At 43.5% G+C, this 22,093-nt stretch overlaps 1 protein-coding gene across 2 annotated transcripts; it reads left to right on the top strand.

Moving 5' to 3' along the window:
* Window positions 1-1,419: 1,419 nt before the first annotated feature.
* LOC149357374 (uncharacterized) lies at window positions 1,420-18,268 on the top strand. 2 transcript variants are annotated; one of them, XM_089577916.1, is made up of 3 exons: window positions 1,420-1,838; window positions 3,567-3,732; window positions 18,062-18,262. In XM_089577916.1, exons 2-3 carry the CDS (start codon window positions 3,623-3,625, stop codon window positions 18,174-18,176), a joined length of 225 nt encoding a protein of 74 aa, XP_089434042.1. In that variant the 5' UTR covers window positions 1,420-1,838; window positions 3,567-3,622; the 3' UTR covers window positions 18,177-18,262. The 2 variants fall into 2 exon arrangements, with proteins under 2 accessions (XP_089434042.1, XP_089434041.1); XM_089577915.1 differs by lacking the exon at window positions 1,420-1,838 and adding an exon at window positions 3,251-3,506 and having other exon boundaries at window positions 18,062-18,268.
* Window positions 18,269-22,093: the final 3,825 nt, after the last annotated feature.

Below are 22,093 nucleotides of genomic sequence, written 5' to 3'. Positions count from 1 at the left end.
CCACTGCGGTGGCTCAGTGGTTATGGTGCTCGGCTGCTGACCCGAATGACACGGGTTCGATCACGGCCGCGGCAGTTGAATTTCTTTGAAGGAGAAATTCTAGAGGCCCGTGTACTGTGCGATGTCAGTGCACGTTAAAGAACCCCAGGTGGTCGAAATTTCCGGGGCACTCCAGTACGGCGTCTCTCATAGCTTTAGTTGCTTTGGGACGTTAAACCCCATAAACCAACCAACCAACCAACCAACCTCTTTTCCCGAATACGAATCCACATTTCACACTCGCTCAATCCATGAAAAATTGTTGATCTTCAAGAACAAATTACATCATCTCACCAATTTTTCTGTCCCAAGTATTACTTTTAAAACTAACCACAATATACCATGGCTTACTCGATGCCTAAAATCTACCGAAAAGAAAAAGAAGCGCTTGTTTCGCACAGCCAAACGCAACGACAAGCCTACCGCATGAGAGAAATACTTAGAAGCCGAAAAACGATACTTAATGTTTGTAACGCGAAATACTCATTTGATCACCACGACTTGCCCAGCCTACTAATCAACAATCAGAAGTAATTCTGGAAAGTTTTAAATCCTAAACATCCCCTCCGATATTACACTTGGAAATGATCAACACACACGAGGCGGTAACTGATTATTATTGCGCAGAAATATTTAACAGTGTATTCGTATCTGTCTTCACCACTGAAATAGAAGCACGTTAACAGTCACCATCCTTTACCTTAGAAACCTTCATGCCAGCTATCACCTTTTTCGAAGAAGGTATTTCACCTACAATTCATAATATGAAACTTTCATCATCTGCTGGTATGGACTTGATTAATTCAAAACTCCTGAAAAATCTGGAATCAATCTGTGCACATATTTATTTCTCATCTTTTTACAGTCACTCTCCTCAGGAATCATTCCAGATGATTGGAAAATGGGAAAGGTCATTCCAGTCTACAAATCAGGTAACAGAGACTCACCGTTGAATTACCACCCCATTTCACTAACTAGTGTGCACTGTATAATCATGGAACACGTCATCTATTCGCAAATCGTTACTTTCTTGGACTCAAATGATTTTTTTTCATTCTTCACATGTTTCGTAAGGGCCTCTCCTGCAAAACCCAACTAGCGCTCTTCCTTCACGATCTGCACACTAATATTGACCGTAACATGCAGACGGACATCATCTTACTAGATTATGCGAAAGCTTTAGGCAAGGTTCCTCAACTTTGTCTGCTACTTAAACTTGCACAGCTGAACTTGCGTCTTAATAGTCTTAAATGGATTGAAGAATTGTTAACTAATTGTTTTCAGTCAGCCCGTCTTAAGCGCCACCTGTCTCAATCTCTCCCAGTTACCTCAGGCGTTCTGCAAGGGTCTTCCCTCGGTTCCCTTCTTTTTATGATACACTGTAAGAAATGTGTGTGAAATGACAGGCATTTTTACGGAAATTTTCTGTTGTCATACAGAGAATATCTGTTTTGCGCCCTTAACAGAAACACGTTCACGCAAAAGAAAGTAATTTTCTGTTTTTGGAGCCGCAACACGCCCATTTCACCGAAAGTTGGTGACGTAAGCACCGCCGTTACACAAAAAAGTGATCCGAAAAACCTTTGCTACTTTTCATCAATCACGTTACATATTTTAAGCGTCAAAAAGTTTCTACGCGCAATATTAGCGCGCAGAATGAGAAGCAGTACTATTTGCTGCGATCCTGCATTCATCGATTGACGGCATCATGGAGGACGGCATGGACGTGAACCGGGAGCTAGGATAATACCGGCGTGCTGTGTCCGTGATTTTCACTGATCAGACCGTTCGCACACAAGGTGAGTGGTGCACATTTTTACCGGCATGAATGATACGCTTTTTGTCGTCTTTTGGGAGTATTGTTGCGGGCTTGTACTGCTGTTGAACAGGGCAGTGAAGATAAATCGCCGGCGGACATTGAGCGTGCCCACCACAGCCGCTTCACCGCCGATGCGTCACTGCTGCTTTACTGTCTCTCACAAAAGGTGCACAGCGCGCGGAAGAGAGAGGAACACAAGCGAGAAACACGGAAGAGTGCGATAGTTTGCGGGAAAATGCACAAATTTTGCTTTGTCTGGAGTGAGTAAGCGCGGGAAATTTTAGGCCAGGGAAGTACGCGATTGGTTAGCGGAGGAGGACGTCAAAGAGCGCGGGATTTTCAAATTCGTTTCTCGTCTAAGAAAGGATCATAAGTGTACGTTGTGTCTTTTTATTTTTATTGACGTTTATTCATGCCGGTACAAGTAATGCAGTATTGTGTTCATTTTGTAAGATTTAACTGATCTTATCTTTGGGCCGAAATAGCGTTGCACGGGTCAACGCAGGCTGAAAAGTTTCTACACAGGCGTTTCAAATGCCGTACTTGCGCTGTCACAGGGAAGTTTTTCAATGGCACTGATGTCATTGGAGCCGACATTCGAGATTTTTGAGCGCCTTCGACACGCGAGCTCAGTCCATATCCTCCAATGTCAATCGCATCGCTTCGGCCAGCCTGTGGAATAGGTCAAGGGAGGAGTAACTTTATGAAAGATGGCCAAATTATGCATATTAAAATACAAATTAAAAAAGGGGGGAGGGAATCCTAGGCTGGAAGCGCGAGCCACCGCCCGATACGAAGGGTTAAGCCACTACCATCCATACATCCGCCCGCCCACAACTGTGCCGCGCGTGTCTGCTTGGGCTCTGTGGCTGTTGAATACGATATCTGCTGCTTGCGTTTTTCTGGTGCTTCTATAGTAAATAGTTCGCGTACTCGCTAAATGGGCGCTTCGAGATAACAGTACACCATTCAGCATTCACTACGCGAGCTCGAACTTTCCGCAGCACTGCGCCGATCACGACGACTGCGCACCTTAGTACCTCGTACTATGCTACTTAAAACATAGTCATTTACAAACAATTTGCTCGGTTGCTTGAGATAAAACGCAAGCTGCGCTCTACTTATGTTAAATAATTCCCCTGTGACCTAGTAGTGTGACATTTGAGGGGGCTGGCAGGCGCAAGGTTATTCACTACCGGTCTGCCGGATTAACTGCAGTGCTAGGACAGTCTCTCGACACCACTCGATGGAGGGCCTCTTTTGCTCTTGAGAGGCATTTACACTGTGTTCTTGGGCTGCATTTGACTAAAACGGTGCAATGTTTATGTATTGTAGATAATCCAGCACTTGTAAATGCCTATGCTCATTTTAGGGCCTTTATATGTGGTTGACGCTTATTTGTATACACTCCAAAGCATTTCACCACGCATTGTTGGGAAAAATAAGAGCCTGAGCAAGCGCAGAAATGACTTATTTATGCTTGTACTCTGCTGCATGCTTATTTGTAACTGGTTTAAAGTTGCAGCTTTCACATGGTGCTACTTTAGTAGACAATTCTTATACGCATTTAACTCCCTCTTATGCCAGGGATCTGCCAGTGATGACGACATCGGGGACATTCCATGTTCTCCTTTCATCATTGCAAAAGGTATAACTCTGTGGTACTGCACTCGGGCGAGCATTCCTGATTTAAAATTTGTTTGTGCAGGAGGCAGTTTCCTTACTGCAAGGAGCTTCACCATATGCATCGACACCCTGCCAGTGATGCACGCAGCCAACCCATGCCAGGCTTTCAAGCTTATGTTTTTGGTGCACTTTGCTTTCAATGTTGTGTACCCCAAGGAAACAAGCCTCTGCCTGGAGTTCACACAGCAGTAAGTACCTATATCGCTTGTTAACTGAGTTGTGATAACCTTTCTTGTTTTGGTTCTGCCACTTCTCAAATACGCAGTGATAATAAAAGTTATAGGTACATACCACTTTATCATAAGACCTTTTTATGAAAATGCTAACAAAGTGCAAAAGCAATTTTTAAAAAAAGTAAGAAAATGTTTGCTGAACCCAGGCAACGAATCAGCTATGGAATGAAATTTTGCTGCTGCTGCTGCTGCTGCTGCTTGGTTAATGCAGCTGGTAAAATAGCGCTCTGAAAAAATCTGCGGAAAGGAAAGACAGATAAAACTATTTTTTGTGGAGTTGGTCTTCAACCACTTCTTCATAGATTATGGCTATACTACATGCATTGCATGGTGCTCAGTCACTAATATGAAAGGGTTGGAAGGGGTACATGGTACTATATTGCTTATGAGATTATGTAGTAGTATATGGCTATTTTGGTGGAAGTCATACACGTTGCTTGCTCATAGGGGTCATAGATACTTGTCCAGAGGAGCACAGCACCTGGGGGAGAGGGTTTACTGAAGAGTGCATATGTGCATGCAATACCAGTAACCCTTTTGTGGCCATGTAACCATCCATTGTTTATGGATAGATTTGAATGTGTCGCCATGCAGATTTGATGGATTTGACGTCGTAGATGGTACTTCGCAGAAATTGTCAGCATTCTTTCGCTATTAGTAAGTACGAGGACTTGTGTTCATGTAACTGTGCGATGAACTTTGTGATGGTTTGATCGCATTTACTCTACGGCTGCTGGAGCTTCTTTGATCTTGAGCTCTGGCAGCTGATGTGGTTCTGGCGTTATTTGGAGGGTATGCTATATTTTGTATTTTGTTTTTGTATTTTGTGGTGCTTAATCGGTGTTCGGATAGGATAATTGATGAGGATTTAAATATTTGTCCAATGTCTGGTGCTTTTCATTGCTTTATTATGTGGAAACACATTTGTCTTGTAATCTAAGCCAATTTTTAATCCTCTGCACTTTAAAATAAAAGTTTGAAATATGAACACACTTAGTGAAGACAACTTATGCTCAGAAGAATAAAGGTTATGTTAACCATTTGTGTTAGAGAAATGGAACAGAAAAAGCAAAGATAGCTTCATAAGTCGCATTGAAGCTGTACTTTCGTCAAGAAGAAATCAGCTGCCTCAAATAAGAGCAAATCTATTTTGATTGCAGCGTTTGAAGTTTCAGTATATAGTTTTTGCTGTGAATAGATCATGTATACTGTACATTACCATTGGCCACTGTGTTTTCCCGTCTGTTCAGTATTCAGAGGATTTTGACTTAAATAGTCGGGGAAACCATGGAAAAGTCAGGAACTGAAAGAAAGTAGCTTGCTTGACACCCTGGTTTAGTGGCGGGTCATGCATGGTGTTTGTACTTATCATGTCAGTCAACATGACTGGAATCATGGTGTAAGTGTACAAGCCTTTGCAACCAGTGCTTCATTTTTGCAGCCAATGTTTTGAGCACACTAAGTCAATGAGGCTTGTTCACGTTAGCAGTCATTTTGTGAGTTCTGTCAAAAAATAATCTTCTTTAGCTCCAGCATTTTTTGGAATGGCATTCATCTGCTAAGTCTTTTGTCTATATAACTCACAATGGGGTTATTAAATAGAGCAGTGAAATTTTTGTATGGTGTGCTCTCACTACTGACTGCGAGAGGAGGCTGTGGCTAAAGGTACGCCGGATGGACCCAGTGCATTTCCTCCCCTTAGTACGTTGGGTAGACCCGGAGCATTTCTTTTCCAAATACATCGGACAAATCTGAGTGTGTTTTTCAAAGTCCGGCCATTTGATTTTTGCCTGGCAGTCTGCTCGATTTACTCTCATAGTTCTCCTTTGAATTCTATGAGGATTAGTCATACCTTGGGCTCAAGAATGTTTACTCACTGCCCGGAATGGGCCAATTGGTGTTTGGCGCACATGATCTGAGAGCTCCACGCAATGAACTGCTTGATCGCATGACAAACACCATGTTCTCCGGTTGCACCGTTCACCACATGTCGTTTGATTAGGGTGTGTGAACTGCAAAATTATCCCTGGCTATTTCCATGCAGCATGGTGCACATGTGTGCTTTTCTGTTGTACGGTGAAGTCCGCTATGTGAACTTGAAGGTTTGTTTACTTGCGACGATCCGCTGTCCCTCAGTCGAAGCTGAGTGCGTGTGCAGGATCAGTGCTCCAAATACACGTGTGGTGTGTGGCATTGGCTGAGAAGGGCCCATTGGCTCATGCTAAGCTCGAACCACTCAATATGTGCAAATTTCCGCCTGAAAGACCAAGCAGCGAGCTAGGCACTTTCCTTGTATTCCCCTCAGAAATGTCAATGTTGGCCCGGAAATGGTCTTTACATGCTTCCTGCTTTGTGGTTGCTCCTCCACAATGTTCTTGTGTATTGTGGTGGAGTATCTCTTCGAGTCACCTAGGTCAACGCTGTAAATAAATTCCCCATACTATTGCTTTTCAATGGCTGTGAGGCATAATATAAATATTTTAAAGATGAATATTATATCAGGCCGCCGCGGTGGCTCAGTGGTTATGGTGCTCGGCTGCTGACCCAAAAGACGCGGGTTCGATCCCGGCCGCGGCGGCTGGAATTTCTTTGGAGGAGAAATTCTAGAGGCCCGTGTACTGTGCGATGTCAGTGCACGTTAAAGAACCCCAAGTGGTCGAAATTTCCGGAGCCCTCCACTACGGTGTCTCTCTTAGCCTTAGTCGCTTTGGGACGTTAAACCCCATAAACCAACCCAACCAACCAATATTATATCTGGTGATAAAAAACAGCTAGCATTATGTTTCTTATGTAATACGGATAGGTGCATCTAGGAATATGCGTGCTGTGCAGAGCATAGGTGCTCGATCTAGCAAGCATTCTGCTGCGCTTCAGTGCTGGTGGTAACTTGCTTAAATTATGAGCAGAGCTGACAGATTACAAGACCAGTGCGAAAGCACCAAGCCGCTGGTGCACGCCGCGTAGCTTGCTGCTTATATATGTGAACTCGTGCGAGCGATGGTAGTGCTATATGCACGTGCAACCGGGTGTGAAGGCATATATCTGAGATTTTTTGGGAGAGCTGGGCTTGTTTTACTGCATCTGAATGACAGCCGGCGATATAAGAATGGGAAAACTTCCATTTGAAACTCCTCACAAGTCACAATATGTGGCATGCAACTTGCAAATGCTTCGCAGAGAAGAGTGTTGCACGCAGCAGTAGTGCACTGGCTGGCAGCATCCACTATCATGTTGGATGAGATTTAGCCATGGGCCGGAAGGTACATCCTCCATACGCTCAGTGAGAATGAACAGTCTGTGAGGTGTATCTTTAGACACTGCAGCGAAAGAAAAGCGGAAATTAGAAAAGCGGAGAGTTTAGCTAGGCTTGTGTTGGATACATTGTGCTGCGGGAAGGACGAAAGAAGAAAAAGATGCAAAAAATTCTTTTTACACTATATGATATATGCAGATGCCTCCAGAGATGAGGAAAAGAGGAAGTGTGCTTGGTATGCGTGCAATCCCTACTGAAAAATCCGGTATGAATTTTAAACCGGAACCGCATACCGGGTTATTGTACAGGATTTGCGATACCGGATTACCGGAATATCCTGTATAAAACAGGACAGTCCTGTATAATACAGGACTCTCCTGTTTTGTGCAGGATACTCCGGTAATCCGGTATCGCAAATCCTGTACAATAACCCGGTATGCGGTTCCGGTTCAAAATTCATACCGGATTACAGGACAGTCCTGAATTCTACAGGCTAGGCCCGTATTATACAGGAGGGCCCCGTATCACAGGACAAAGGCAGGAATAAAATGCTTCAATATATTCCACTTGGACTAAATCTGCCCAAAAACTGGGGCCATAAGTGTACATGCCAAATGCTGCAATATACAGAGCCTCAGACACTGGTAATCTGCGATTATCAGCGACTCGTATTGCAGTCGATGTGCAATTGTGTTATTTGCTCCCAGCTTTTACCAAGTATTGGTAGCTTGGTGAGTATTATAATGCATCAAAAACTCCAAAAGATGTTTATTTTTTTTTTGCATGTCTTGAACCAGCTCACTGAGGTAATAATTTAACTCTTTGCGGCGATCTACCGGCGCTGGGGTCTCTACAGGGTGCTGGCCAATGAAGTAGTGAAAAGCACCTGCAGAAAAGAAAATATGATTGGTAGTACATAATGCCCCCACCTTATCATTTAATTGGGCACTGACACACAACATAATGCATTGAGCACTGTGACATGCAACTTACGGCCAATGGCTTGTAGCTTTTCAGGGGTTCCTGCCCACTGTCGAGGCTTCTGACTTCAGGTTCCAATGGCAAGCTTGCCCTGTAACGCGCCTTTCCAGGAGTTGTGGAGTCGTCCAAAGGCTGCGACCTTGCAGAAACGCGAATCTTTGGGTGCCACCATAACTGCTGCCCACGTTGCCGAAGGAATAAAAATTCCATTCCCGAGGTAGACCTGTATGCAATAATTACAAATGCATACCCCAGCAGCACAAACAGAGCTCTGAATTGCGGGCCCTCGTGGGCCCAGACAAGCCACAGACAAGCAAGGCGTCTCAAGACGCCAGACCCTGAGCGTTGGCAATGCTCAGTATCGTGAATGCACCTCACGCATTCCATATTTGAATCAACAATGTATTGAAAATCTGCGTCGTAACATTGTTGGTGTGTAAACAGGTTGCTCGGACGATTCCGATGCTTGCGTGGTCATCCACCATTATTTACGGCACATACCGCAGCATCGATGCGATGCTTGATGTTTGTTCAAGGGCTTGAGCCGCTCCCCCTCAGGACGCTTATCGATGATTGCTCCCGCACGTGTACACCCCATGCCTCTGTAAAGAAAGAATACAAACTATAAAACTAATTTTAGTCGTGTTATCATGAAGGACAAGCAATTTCGGTATGTAACTGAAAGAAAATTTTGCGCTATCTCGTCCCTCTACGCTGTGCAATCTACAAAGTTTTAGTTAAAAAGACACTGGACAGTTAGAACGTTTCTGTTGACGCCGAGCATATACCCGAGACGGAGGCAGCACTTAAAGAACAGAGTGATTTAAAATGCGTACTTACGTCCTAGCAGCACGACGTCGCCGTCATAAAATCCGCCTTAACCGCCGTGGCCTCCACCGGTCAAATGTTCACCACTCACGTCTTTTGGAGCGAAGTCATTCATCACTGAGACAAGGATGATAGGGTTCCACCATATTTGCACTGGACGTACGCATTGAAGGCGATGTCATCTTTGATCATGGATTGATCAAGGCAACACGAAGAAAGGCGCAAAAATATTGTATAACACAAATTCAACGCCAACAAGCGAGTGCCAGCGTGTTTTCGCAGCTACCTTCATCGCTTGACACTCAACCCAGCCGCAGCAGAGAAAAACCTGTTCCAAACAAACGCAGGAAAGGCGGGGGAGGACTTCTGCATAAAGTCACCGCGCTGCGACCGGGCACAGTGAACAAGCAGAATCGGAACCTCCTCGCCACTTCATGGAAGCCTCGCGGGGAGCGTGGTCGGGAGGGCGGCTTAAAATGCACGGTCGTGGGTTGTAGAGTGAGCGGCTCCGCGCCGTTTCGGGGAACGGCACTGGAAGGGACATGACAGACACAGAGGAGCCCAAGGGGAAGGAACAAAGGCCGATAGAAAAGCCAGGAATGCGCAGGTTTTTTTTTTTTTGCGACCGGAGCCAGGAAAAGCAAAGGCGGTGAGGAGAGAAAAGAAAAAAGCTTTAAAAAAAATTGTGCAAAGACGGGTTACTCGTGTAAGGTTTCTACAGGTGGTTTTTGTTTTTATTTTGTTCTCTAGAGCGCTGTATCTTTTAGCTAGCACGAAGCGTCGCCCTTAAGGGAACACCCCAAGCTGCCGGCTCCGTTGAATTAACCTTTTCTTGTTCGTCGATACAAATGTTCTGGGCGATTTGTGATTAGTATGTGTTCCTGATAGAGTGAAGGGTGGGGCCGCTCGCGATGACGCTTGGACAAGTTCGTTATCAGTGGGCGATCACTTGAAGAAGAAGTGCAAAGAATTCCTGCACGAAAACCAAGAATTTTCTTTCTTCATCGATGCGTGGCTAGAGGCTGCCGCTAGCGAACATTAAGAAAGCTGCTGCAATGAACGCGACAGTAACAAACCTTTTTGAGCCTCTGGCGCAGTCACCGGAGGCTCGCCATGTTTATCAGCCAGTCTTGAAGATCTGCACTGTGAAATCCAGAGTAATCTTCAAAGGACTTACGAAGGCTGCTGGCGGATATATACTAGCCGTTTGCCCGCACACAGCCGCTCTGGTTTTGTCAGGGTGCTGCACGGGAAGCCAATATGGCGGTTGCCCGCAATTCCCCATTCATGCAGCCCCCGCCTTTCATGCACAAACTGCATGTTTTGCCACTGCGAAGCTCACGCTTAGCCCTTTTCTTTTCCTAGCCCTTTCAACAAAACCGTGTGTGTGTTGATTATCGCACTTATGCGCACGCTGCCCCCCCCCCCCCACCCCCTTCCCCTAAAAAATATCTGCTGGCGTACAACAGTCAATCTGCAGACCAAGCACCAAAACCGCAGCACATATCGCTCTGAATACAGGCTGGTATGTCCGGTTTGAGCTCCGTACCGGACTAGTCTGTCCGGTTTGAGCTCCGTACCGGACTGGTCTGTCCGATTTGAGCTTCGAACCGGGAAGGGACTGCCCGGTATGAGCTCCGTACCGGAACGGTCTGTCCGGTTTGGGATCGATACCGGACCGGTATGAACCGGTATAGCCATCTAACCGGACGGGTCTCGCCGGTATGAGAGTCATACCGGACCGGTATGAAACCGATATGTTCCGGTAAAATCCGGTTTGCCGCGATACCGGATTTTTCAATAGGGATGTCTCATAAACAATGGCCAAGGGCAGATCTCTGAATAACATGCAACTTTTCATTTACAGCAGTTTGTAGATTTCATGCCAGTGTCCTTGCATGGAGTTAAGGACCCCATATTTAACTAAGTAATCAGTGATGACAGTTACCAAACAACGCTTTGCCAGTAGCTTCCCAGTCTGTGTGCACAGGCGTATACGGTAGCAGAACAGTCCCTCAAAATACACAGTGATTCACAAGCACCACCTTAAGATGTGTCCCAGCCTCCGTACTTTCTTAATTTTCTCCTTTCAGTAAGTGTAACCCCTGCAACATTGCCAGGTAATTTTGGCAGTATCACGTTGCCTTAGGGACGACCTTACCGCACCTTGTGTGAGCCCTTGCTGAGGCCCATACTTGCAAAGCCTCTCATTATTTCCTTTTGTTTATATTACCTTTTTATATTGCAATTTTTTTTCGGTATTTTTCAGAGGGAAGCCTAATTGTAAAACAAAATTGTGCTTTACAGTACATTACCACAAGCTGTGCCCTTAGATGGCTGTAGCCTGAAGGGATACTGCAAACCAATAGCGGCAACCGGAAGTCGCCACCACAATGCCACCGAAGGTCACGGACCACCGACTTTGCAAGCAGATAGTACGGTTTAAAATATAGAAAAGCAAAGAGGCTTGCCACTGAAAGATGAGTTTAGTTACATGAACTTAAAATGCTGACACCTTCAGATCCTCTTCTAAAAGTGCAGGCATAAGCAATGCATAGATATTATATGTCGGATTAAAATTTCTTTAATAAATCAACCAGTCCGAGGGACATAAATAGAATGGGCATCAAAGTGACACAAATAGTATAGTTATTCAAAGAGAAGTGGCAGCAACAAGATCCCAGTAATGAAAGGACCGATAAAGAGCTTATTTGGTAAGAAACAGTCGCATAGAGTGAGCTCCCGATTTATCCAAGCGAGTCAGTTGTTTCTGTTGCAGTGCCCCAGAAGCACTTGCACTTGCGTTACGGGGAAAAAAAAACAATACTTATTAGATGGCGCAGCATGATGCACTTTTCACCAAGGTATCTTTGCCACCGTTGTACACATTTCTTTTTCGGTACTCATGAAATTGCTAGCTAGAAGGGAGGCATCAGAGGCAAAAAAGCACTCACTTCAGTCATTTCATTTTCTGTGAAGTGCTTGATCACATTCTTCACCATCACGTGAAATATTTTATTCTAAATTGTTTTGCCGCAGTAGTGAACTGCCACATCTGGCACACACCTAAATGCTCTTTCATGACTGTCATATTAACCAAGAAGCTCAGGTAATCGCAGAAAGTTTTCGTTCTTTAGAGTGAAAAGCTAGAGCAACACTTTCTGTTGGGCAAAGAGCTGCACAGAAGGCGGCAACGTGGATGCTGAACTGCCAACTTTTATATCAGAAGAAACGGGGACAGCTATTTGTACACCTTCCTAGCTGTCGTATACACGACGAAAAAAGCTAGGCAAAGTCCATTTGATATGAAAGCTTGTATCACGGAACAACAAAATAAGACAAAAACATTCGACAAGGAAATTTTTTTTTAGGCGGAAAAGACAGGGAATGGGCCAGCAAGAATTTGCGCAGCTGTATCTATGAAGCATCAAAAATCCAAAGGTTGCGAAGAATGGCCAACAAGAAACATGCCAAAAACCACGATGAAAACAAGTGAAAAAATAAGACATGCTCTTGAAGGTTACAAGTGATAGAAGAGATAAAGAGCTCAGAGGGTAGCAAGTAACAGGCCAAAAAGCTAAAAAGTTAAAAGTGATAAAATTTGACAATGAGGGAAAAGACGAAGTGTAAAACCAGGAGCAAGTGGTGAAGGCAAAAAATTTAAAAAATACTGCTGAAGGCCCAGGATACACATGATGAGACAAGTGTTGTGTAGCTAAAACCAGGCATTGGATGGCAGGTAGGGTAGTTCTTTTTCTGATAATGAATAATGCTGCCATCTTGGCATTCACTGTCGGAACTGTAAAATTTTGGAAACAGGACGTTTATCCGAATTTCAAAGAATGGAATTCATAGCGAAGAACAAGAACTCACTGGCTTGTGAAATCATAAAAGCAGGCAAGGTACTGGCAATGAAGGACCAGTGCATAAGGAAACCTTCAGTTTCATTATTTGAGAAAGTACCAGCCTATTTGTCATGCAATACCAGTTTTTATATATGCAACACTTGTCTCACCATGTGCACCCTCGGCCTTCAGTCGTATTTTTCATTTTTTGCCTTCACCACTTCTGGTTTTACATTTGGTCTTTGACCTCATTGTCACTTTTGCGACTTTAATCTTTTTAGCCTTTTGCCCTGTTATTCATTGGCCTGTGACGTTTTTATCACTTTTATTGGTTTTAGCTTTCAAGACCATGTCTTGTGCACTTGTTTCCACCCTGGTTTCTTCCATGTTCCTTGTTGGCCATTCTTCACTAACTGCTTTTCTGCTGTGTCCTAGAAACAGCTGTGCAGATGCTTACTGGCTTATTCCCTCTGTTTTTTCAGACTAAAAAAACCACTTGTCACATTGTTTCGGGGTATCTCCTGATATGGTTTCACATTTTTTTGCCATGTGTGCTGACAGGAAACTGTACAAAAGTTGATCATTCAGTGCTTCAGTCCATGTGGTCCTCCTTCTGTGTAGTCTGTTATTTTTTTGCCCTGGTTCCTCACAGATTGCAAAAAGCCAGTCTGAACAGCCATGAAATACCAATATGCCTTTTATCTTGATAAGGTGCTCTAAGACATTCTTGAAGAGTTTCTTCGCTTGTGCCATGATGAGTTCATGCTCCTTGTCAGTGCATTTGCTATGCTTCATTCTTAGACTTGCCTCTGTGCAAGCTTGATTTGGTGCGAAGTGATTTGTCAAATATTCGAGGCTTCTAAGAATCTGTGCCATGTGCCTCCAGTCATTTTATCCAGTTGCCGCTGGTGATTACACGGGATCCCTGTCAAAGAGCTTGCAGCACAAACAGAATACTCTGTCTTAATAAGTTAAATATCCATCGTCCACTGAAGACTTGTTTTTGAGGTGTCTTTGAGAAACCTTGTTTAGGATATATGGTAATGCTCACCTAGGAGAAATTGATTAAAAGGAAAGGATTCCCACTGGAAAATATTAAATGACAGCCATGTTGAACCTCATTTCTTAGATGAAAAATGTCCAAGGAATACATGGTTCTAATGTACCCCACCCCCCTCCTTCAAATCCCCCCCCCCTTCCAGTTGCACCCATGAATCTGCCCCTGCAATAACCACTAAAATGTCTTGAATGGTTGTAATATTCGGTCACGGACGGGACCGGCCAAATTTACTTTGGTGTTATCGCAGTCAACATGTGTTACGTTGGTGTACATATCCGTGAAGCAGCAGAGAAGTGGTATCCAGATTTTTAAGTTGTGTTTTAGTTTCCTAGAACCATGAGCACAGTCCACCTGTCCCACTTTTCATGCAATCTCTCTTCTCTGGGTCGCTGTCTTTCACGATACTGGCCTTCCCAGGGCATTTCCGCTTCTTTTGAAACCATTATTTAGCTCATGAAGCTGATGTTTTAGTGTTGCCTGCTCCGCTTTTAATAGTGACTACAAAAAAGCCAGCATAACAAAATTTTGATAGCTTTAAATTGGGTGACAAGAAAATTGAAACCTTTTTCCAGTTGGATATGTAGAAAATGGTACAAGCGTTATATTTATCATCACGGATTCCTTCTGTTCCTAATAATAGTGCCTTGGCTGCAGATTGGTGTGAAGAAGGTCTGGCGTACCACTTTTCTGCATACACAGGGCAAAAGTTTAGTGGGGCGAAACAGCTATTGTCGACATGAGCTGAACTTATTCAGGTTAAACAGTAGGCCGTGCAAAGTTAGCCAGGCTAGATCAGGTTAGTTTTAACCTTAGTACGATAATTCATCTTGTTCCTGTACTTTAAAAAGGGCTTTTTCCATCGTCTCTGCTTTTTCTTGAAAACTGTCACAATGCACCAGCAATTTTAGCACTTCGGCATTCTTTTTCTTTCATAAATTGTCTTGCTTAGAACTGCGCATAAGGCAAGACAGCTTGTTAGGAGAGTTCATCTGCTCAGTCCATAGCTACAATGCAAGAGGCAGGACAGGTGATTGGGTAGAAGTAAACGAATTTCAAAGTAAAAACAAACCATGCCGACATAATGCCAGACACAGGAAATCAAATCTCTGTTTCTAAGTTGCCAGAACGCTGCACAAAATTTTTGTCTACATCTATGCACATAGCAACAATAGTAGCACTACAACCATTCTCTACAAAATCATTCAAATTTTCTGTGCCCATTTTCTCGCCATTCAGAATTAAAAACATTTTTTGTTCAAGACAGGTATTTCTTGTGAACGAATAACTATGGGCTCACAGTCCAAAATCCCGTGAGTCTCAAAGATGATGATTAGCAAAAAGCCCAGTCTATATTTAGGTCTGTAATTAACGCCTAAAATCAAGCAGTGCTGCTCTGCAGCACTGGGTGCCTAAAAGAAGAACTAGCTATAATGAAATTCTCACAGAGCAGAGCATGCAAAAGGGAGAGAAATGGTGCACACATTATTTCCTACCACCATTAAATGCAATACAGCTTGACACAGTCAGATGTGTTCCGATTTAGATAATGCACAGGGCGTGCTGAAGGCAGTATTAAGTTCAAAGATGGAAAGAATCTGCACAACTGAGACGGGACAAGGGCTAAGCAGTGAACTGACAAAGCTCTCTAAGCACAACTCTCCTCCCCTACCCCTTTCCTTTCTGCCGCAGCAGAGCTTACAGGTGGAAAGAATGTCATTTAGATGGTCCTGCCCGCAACAAACGACACCTGAAACTATGCCGCGTCTGTAAGGTGCATGCACCCTTTGCAACCCTCTACAGTAGCGAGTTATGCACTCATTTTGGCATGCTTCAGGCATACATATTGTCTCCCTCATTTTGAAGAGCTCTGGAAATGTCTCTTTTGAAGGTCAAGGGACAGAGGGAAGGCGGGTAGAGGATGGGAGGATGTAGCATAACACCCACAGGGCAACTCAGCATCCCCATTTTGGTGACGTCTTGTGCGATTGCACCGGTCACCCTCCCCTAAGGCTGGCATTGCTCCCACTTGTCGGAGACAGGTTCACTGCTAATGGGAAGTTTGGGTTTTTTCTCTTCTGTATTTTGATTTGCATTCATTTGAGCGTGAACTGTTAGGCAATGCTTCATATTGTGACTATAGCTGGATACAACTGAAGAATGCAGCAGCAAATGCCCCTATGGTGTTGAATGATTCTGACGACTTCATTGTTAATTCCCATGCACTTGCTAATCCATCACACCAGCTGGCAAAAGGAAAGGATAAACCACAAATTAGCCAAAATAACCACTACATCGTAATGGTTGGTTGGTGCCGTCGACTGGAAGACTTCCTTTTTGCGGCATTTGAGCCTACAGTCTTGAATTGTATACTATGCAAGATAACCCATGCATACAGCATTGCATATTGTTGTGGCATATACCTCGCTATGTGTGCCTCAATAAACTGGCTCCTCAGTCAATTACGTGAGGATTGCTGATGAGAGATACAGCATTGTTATTGCTGCATTTGACATGAAGCTTTCTTGATGGGTGCGCTGTAAGCCGCACATATTTCTTCCAAAGTGCATCTGTAGGGGGGAATTTATATGTGGAAGGAGTGAGGAGCCCAGGATGCTGTACAGACACGCTCAGCTGTGTTGACTAGCCTCGAGGACTGCTATGCGCGATAGTGAAAGTACCTTTTCCTTGCAGCCCAGTTCAAACTGAGCATAAGCCAGGATACTGAAAAAGGCTGTTAGTACTTGCATTGTTGAGGCCTGCATGTGAGCCGTACTAGCGGCGTATGGGGAAAATGCTACAGCACTGAATATGTGCGACTTCCAATGCTCAACGAAAAGTTTTATTCGAAGCTATTGCTTAATTTTGTTTTGATTCTGCCTACAGAGAATATTTTGTGTGCATTCTGCATGTGTCTTTAGCTGGGTTATTGCTTGAGGTTGTGGTCAGAAAAGTTTCATCACTCAGGGCAGCAGGCACTTTGCACTATTCTTGGACAGTGAAAGCTGAGTGCAGATTTAAGAGGGTAACGTCACATTCACGTAACAGCTTGCTCTGCAGCACTAGACCTCATTTTAGACTTGCGTATCACTAGTTGGGCATTGGTAATACAAACAAGCCTCTGCTCAGTTCTGTTAATTCCATCTTCACTAAAATGTGCATATCCCTCGTCATGCATCTGAATCTCTGTAAAGACAAAACACGTCAATATGTGCTGCAAACTTACTTATTACCTGTCAAAAGATGTTTGCTTACGGCTGTGCTTTCGGGTGACACAGAATAGGCATGCTGATGATTCGGCCTATGTATACATAGACATTGCTACTCTGGTGTGAGAGAGCGCTTTGAAGGAACATTGAATGGAAACTGAAGTTGGCCTTTGTCAAGAGGCTAGTCTGATTGCAAGGAGACTGAAATTATGCTTTTACAAGCTACATAAAATGAAGAAACAAAGTGCAGGTGTTGTCATCATTGCCTCATTTTCTAAGTAGACTGCAATCTACTGACACGTCAGATTTCTGGGTGCAGATAACAAGGCCCTAAGCAGCCCCGCAACTAACTTCAAAATGTGGTCATGAAGTCCTTTTCGGCGTATACATCAGAATTTGAATTTAGTGACTGGAAAATTTCTAAATGTAGTTTTCTCAGCAATAAATGCATTTTGTCGCTGCCACACTGACATCAACAAAATGGTTTGATTCGATTTATTGGGGATTAACGTCCCAAAGGGACTTACGCCATGAAGGACGCTGTAGTGAAGGGCTCCGGAAATTTCAACCACCTGGGGTTCCTTAACGTGCACTGAATTTGCACAGCACACGGGCCTATAGAATTTCGCATTCATCGAAATTCGGCTGCCGCGGCCGGTATCAAACCCACGTCTTTCGGGCCAGCAGCAGAGCACCATAACCACTGAGCCACCACGGCGTGCAACAAATTGGGAAAGTGCCGACAGAATGAATTTTTCCCAATAACAACAGGTTTCATGGAGTTGTTTTTGCATCCCTTTAAAAACTAGTGTTGGAGTTCAGTGAGCAGCTTTCACGCAAGTAACAAAACACTATGGTTGTTAAAAACCTTATTAAAGTGAACATTTAGGAAAGGTTTATTTTGGCTTGGAGTCTGGTTTTGTACTGAGTACTAAAGACTACTGGATATATTCACTAGTGCACACAATGAAACTGAAATGTGGGCTACAAAGGAATTAAATTTTGGGGTAGGAGGAGGGGCGCAGTCTTCTTGCAATGTTTATTACTTCTTTGAAGACAGTATAGATATGCTCACTGTCCGAGGAGTAACAATGTTCTGTCCTTGTTTCAGGACCATTGCAGCTGTGAATCCTGTCCGGGGAACGAAGGCAGAGCACTCGAAGAAGAAGCAACACTGCCCCTCTTCAAAAGTTCCTTCCCTCATCATGCAAGACTTTGACTTTTAACTGTTCTGAAATCTGACAACTTTTTAAATCAATATTTTGTGTACGCTGCGATAAACCAAACAGCCTGTGGCATGACTTATCATGCAGTAGTCACAAGAGTGGATGTTCTATGTATAGAGAATCAATGTTATATGGTTACACTGAAAAGTCAAACAGCTTTGACATGCTTTATGTCCTGTTGCTTCTATCTCACTTCATTTCGTACTAGTGTCAGGCAAGACACAATTTGCTTAAGATGCCTTATTTATGCTTATACTTGCTGTTACACTTCAGTGGCTGGTTGTATGAATTGTAGCACTACTTTCTATCTTGTCTGTGTTACTTTTTTCATTTTAAAGTTATTGTAGTCTCAAGATAAGACATACTAACTGGAGTGAAAAAATGTTTTGCAGTTAAACTGTGATAAGGCAAACAGCCCGTGGCATGCCTTATGTCCTGTTGCTTTCATCTTGCTGCTTAATGCAGCACTAGTCATGAGCAAAGCATATTTTTCCAATACTCTCCTTTTGCGTATGCTTGCCTTTAGTTTAGTGACTGGTTGTGTTCATTGTTCAGGTATTATTACTTCGTGTCATATTCATTGTATTGTATTACTATTTTAGAGCGAATCATGCCATTCTGTATGACAGAAAGGCACAGGTTTCGTTTCTACTTTACTTGCCATTACTGCATATTTTGCATGCTTTTACTGTATGCCTGTAGGGCAGGCAGGGCAACGTAAGTTTTTTTTTCTTCGGCCACCCTCCTACCGTTTAACTTAAGTGATGCTGAAAGATATTACTGTATAGTAAAATATCAGCCATGATTGCATTGTTTAACACTGCATATTTTCCAATATTCTTGAATACTCACTTGCCTTTGCTTGTGATTGTTTAAAAGCGGTGAAATATTTTATTCTATTGAAATGTGGCAGCAGTCCTAATGTTCTGTGTCTGTTTTTATGTCAGTCATTAAAAGATGATGTGAAAGAAATAAAGTGTGTGAAATGACAGAACATGGAGCTTCACTGAAAATTTCTGTGAGTCATGAAAAAAAACCTTTGAAATGACAGAAAAAAGTAAAAACAGAAAATTTCTGTCATCCTCACAGACATTTTCTGTTAATTGTTAACAAGAAACCCTGTGAAATGACAGAAAAAGTAAAAACAGAAAACATACAATAACAGAAAATTTCTATCGTCTTAACAGAAATTCTATGTTAGTCGAAAACAGAAAAGATCTGTAAAATGACAGAAAAAGTAAAAAACCGAAAACATAGCATAACAGAAAATTTCTGGCAGGCCAGCTGCCAGAAAATTTGTTTTTTTTTCAATAAATATTTTTTACAGTGATATATACTGGGTGTTTCAGCAAACACTTTCAAAAATAGGCTTTTTGGGTAAAATTATGGCTTTTGCGGTATGGTATTGCCAGGCCTGGTGGACACCAGAAAACCGGTGAATCTTCTTAACTCGTAAGCTGATTAACTAATTCCTAATAATTAACTTTTTAATTACTAGAGTTAGGCACCTGGTTGCAATCGGTAATCTGTAGCTGGTAGTTAGTAATAGCCATATCACATTTTAAAATTTCAAAAACGTAATTACCTTTGGCGCTGTGCTCGACTAGTTACATGCACTGGAGGGGTTGCTTTTGCAGCATGTTTCTCAAAGCACATGTAATTTTACATGATGCAGCGAAACTTTGTCGAGCCACAGTGGCGAGGGTAATTGCATTTTCGGAATTCTAAAAACTGATATGGCTATTACTAACAACCGGCTACAAATATCCAATTACAACTAGGTGCTATCTCTACTAGTTATAAAGTTAACTATTAAAAATTAGTTAACCAGCTTATTACCTAAGAAGATTCACAGGTTTTCTGGTGTCCGCCAACACTGGTAATACTATTCCGCAAAGCCATATTTTTACACTAAAAATCCTATTTCTGAAAATTTTTGAAAGTGTTCACTGAAACACCTCGTGTATTAACTACCTATACCCATGTATGTTTCCAGTAGAATTTCAATGTTCGCTTATGACTGTGTCATTTATCGCACCATTAATAACTGTCGTGATCAACAGGCTCTTCAGATAGATCTTAACAGCATACTAACTTGGTGCGATGATTGGCTAATGTCCCTCAATCCTACCAAATCATGTCCTTCGCACGCCGTCAAAATCCCTATCCCTTTCGTTATTCCATTTCTAACACAACACTTGAGCTATCTAGGAGTCACCCTGTCTTCCAATTTATTATGGCGCGCTCATATCAGTAACATCAATTCAGAATCGAACAAAACACTAGGTTTTCTTAAGCGCCACCTCCGTCTGGCTCCATTACATGTAAAATTTCTTGCGTAGGAATCATTTGTAAGATCCAAATTGGAATATGCATCTGCCATCTGGAACCCACATCAAGCGTATCTAACGACCGCATAGGAAGGTGTGCAAAATTGTGTGGCCCGATTCGATGATTCATTCCTCATATTCATACCACGTCAGTGTTTCATCTTTGAAAACCAAATCTGGACGTCCACCCCTCTATTTACGTCGCTGCATTGCAAGCCTCACCGTTTATCACAAGTTTTTTTTTTATTCCCCTCTCAGCCAAGCACCATATATCACACCCACTGCGCCCATATGGTTAACTGAACGAGTCATGCACTTCAAGTAGCGCTTCCTCCATCGCTTCCACCACGTTTTCTTCTACTCTTTTTTTTTTCGAGCAACTACAAAGTGGAACAGCCTACCCTATGACATCGTCGCCATCGCTTCGTCATCTGCTTTTAAATATTGTGTAACTGATCATCTTCAATGTAGAATAATCATCGCCGTTTGTTTTCCCATACTCCGCTGTAATCCCACCCCTTATGTAACACGTACCTGATATGACGCGCTGGGCTGACACGTGCCTAACGCGATCGGTTCTTTTGTGTTTCGTCCCCAGGCTAGCAGCCTCTATACAGTTTGTTCTCTGCGAAATAAAGCAGTCCTGCATTTGCCCTCGGACCGGCTCCGTCACTCTGTCACCCGCTACAACAGTGGCGACGAGGGGAGCGCCCCGCAGCACTGAAACTGGCCGCTGCTACGGTGCGTCAGCGGTCATGGCCCCGGCTGCGAACTTCGGCTTCCCAACAGGGCCGGATTATCAAGGGTTCAAAGGGTTCAAATGAACTGGGCCCTACGTGCTTAGCCCCCCCCCCCCCCCCGAGGGCTGGACAAAATGGCGGATTTCATGGCTTGGCCCGAAAAGTCAAATCACTTTCCTGCTGGTTTCCTACGATTGAAACAGATTATGTATAGAAGTAGTGAGTGTGTAGAGGACGCGAAGAGGAATCAACGTGGCCGCACCGGTGCTGTGGTGGCTGCGGTATGTTCGGTCACTCGAGAAGCCTCGCACATCCGCATCGCTCATCGGTTATGTGAGACGACAGGCACAATTCCGAGCTGCGGCATCACTCTCTCTCTTCCTCACTCTCTACCTCCGCGCAAAAAAAGCTTTTCATTGCATCATATCCTTAATGCCGAAGTCAGCTCGTAGTTCCCCAGTCGAAAGAAGAAAATTGCACTCGGCCAAAAACCCATGCAGTGCGCAGAGCGATCGAGCGGACGGGGCTGATCCAGCTGATCAACGCACAGACAAGCCCCTAGGTGTTCTGGGCAGCGACGGTTCAACAGTTTCGGAACACGCAATACGAAGGCGCATAAAGAGCGGTTTCGGTTTTCAACCTCGTTTCATGCGCTGACAACAAAAACAAAATCATCGGAACTAAGTTAACGTAGAGGTTTCTAAATTATATTGCCTTTTCATGATAATGCAAAACTCCCAATGAAATTTATGGGACAGCAATACGCTGGATACTCGATGAAAGAGAACTGTTTATTAAAACTTAACGATGGTTCTATGAGGATCTGCAGGGCGGGAAATACGTTGCT

This window comes from Amblyomma mixtum, chromosome 3, assembly GCF_055824585.1.
Source record: "Amblyomma mixtum isolate Tamu chromosome 3, ASM5582458v1, whole genome shotgun sequence".
Lineage (NCBI taxonomy): Eukaryota > Metazoa > Arthropoda > Arachnida > Ixodida > Ixodidae > Amblyomma > Amblyomma mixtum.
This window is presented reverse-complemented; position numbering and strand designations above follow the sequence as displayed.

Bases quoted from the DNA above. Each gene is read 5' to 3' on its own strand.
- LOC149357374 (XM_089577915.1), top strand. From the start codon at position 3,335: ATGCTTGTACTCTGCTGCATGCTTATTTGTAACTGGTTTAAAGTTGCA. The intron at 3,507-3,566 runs GTATAACTCTGT...TTGTTTGTGCAG, and splicing joins TCCTTTCATCATTGCAAAAG to GAGGCAGTTTCCTTACTGCA. The intron at 3,733-18,061 runs GTAAGTACCTAT...TCCTTGTTTCAG, and splicing joins TGCCTGGAGTTCACACAGCA to GACCATTGCAGCTGTGAATC.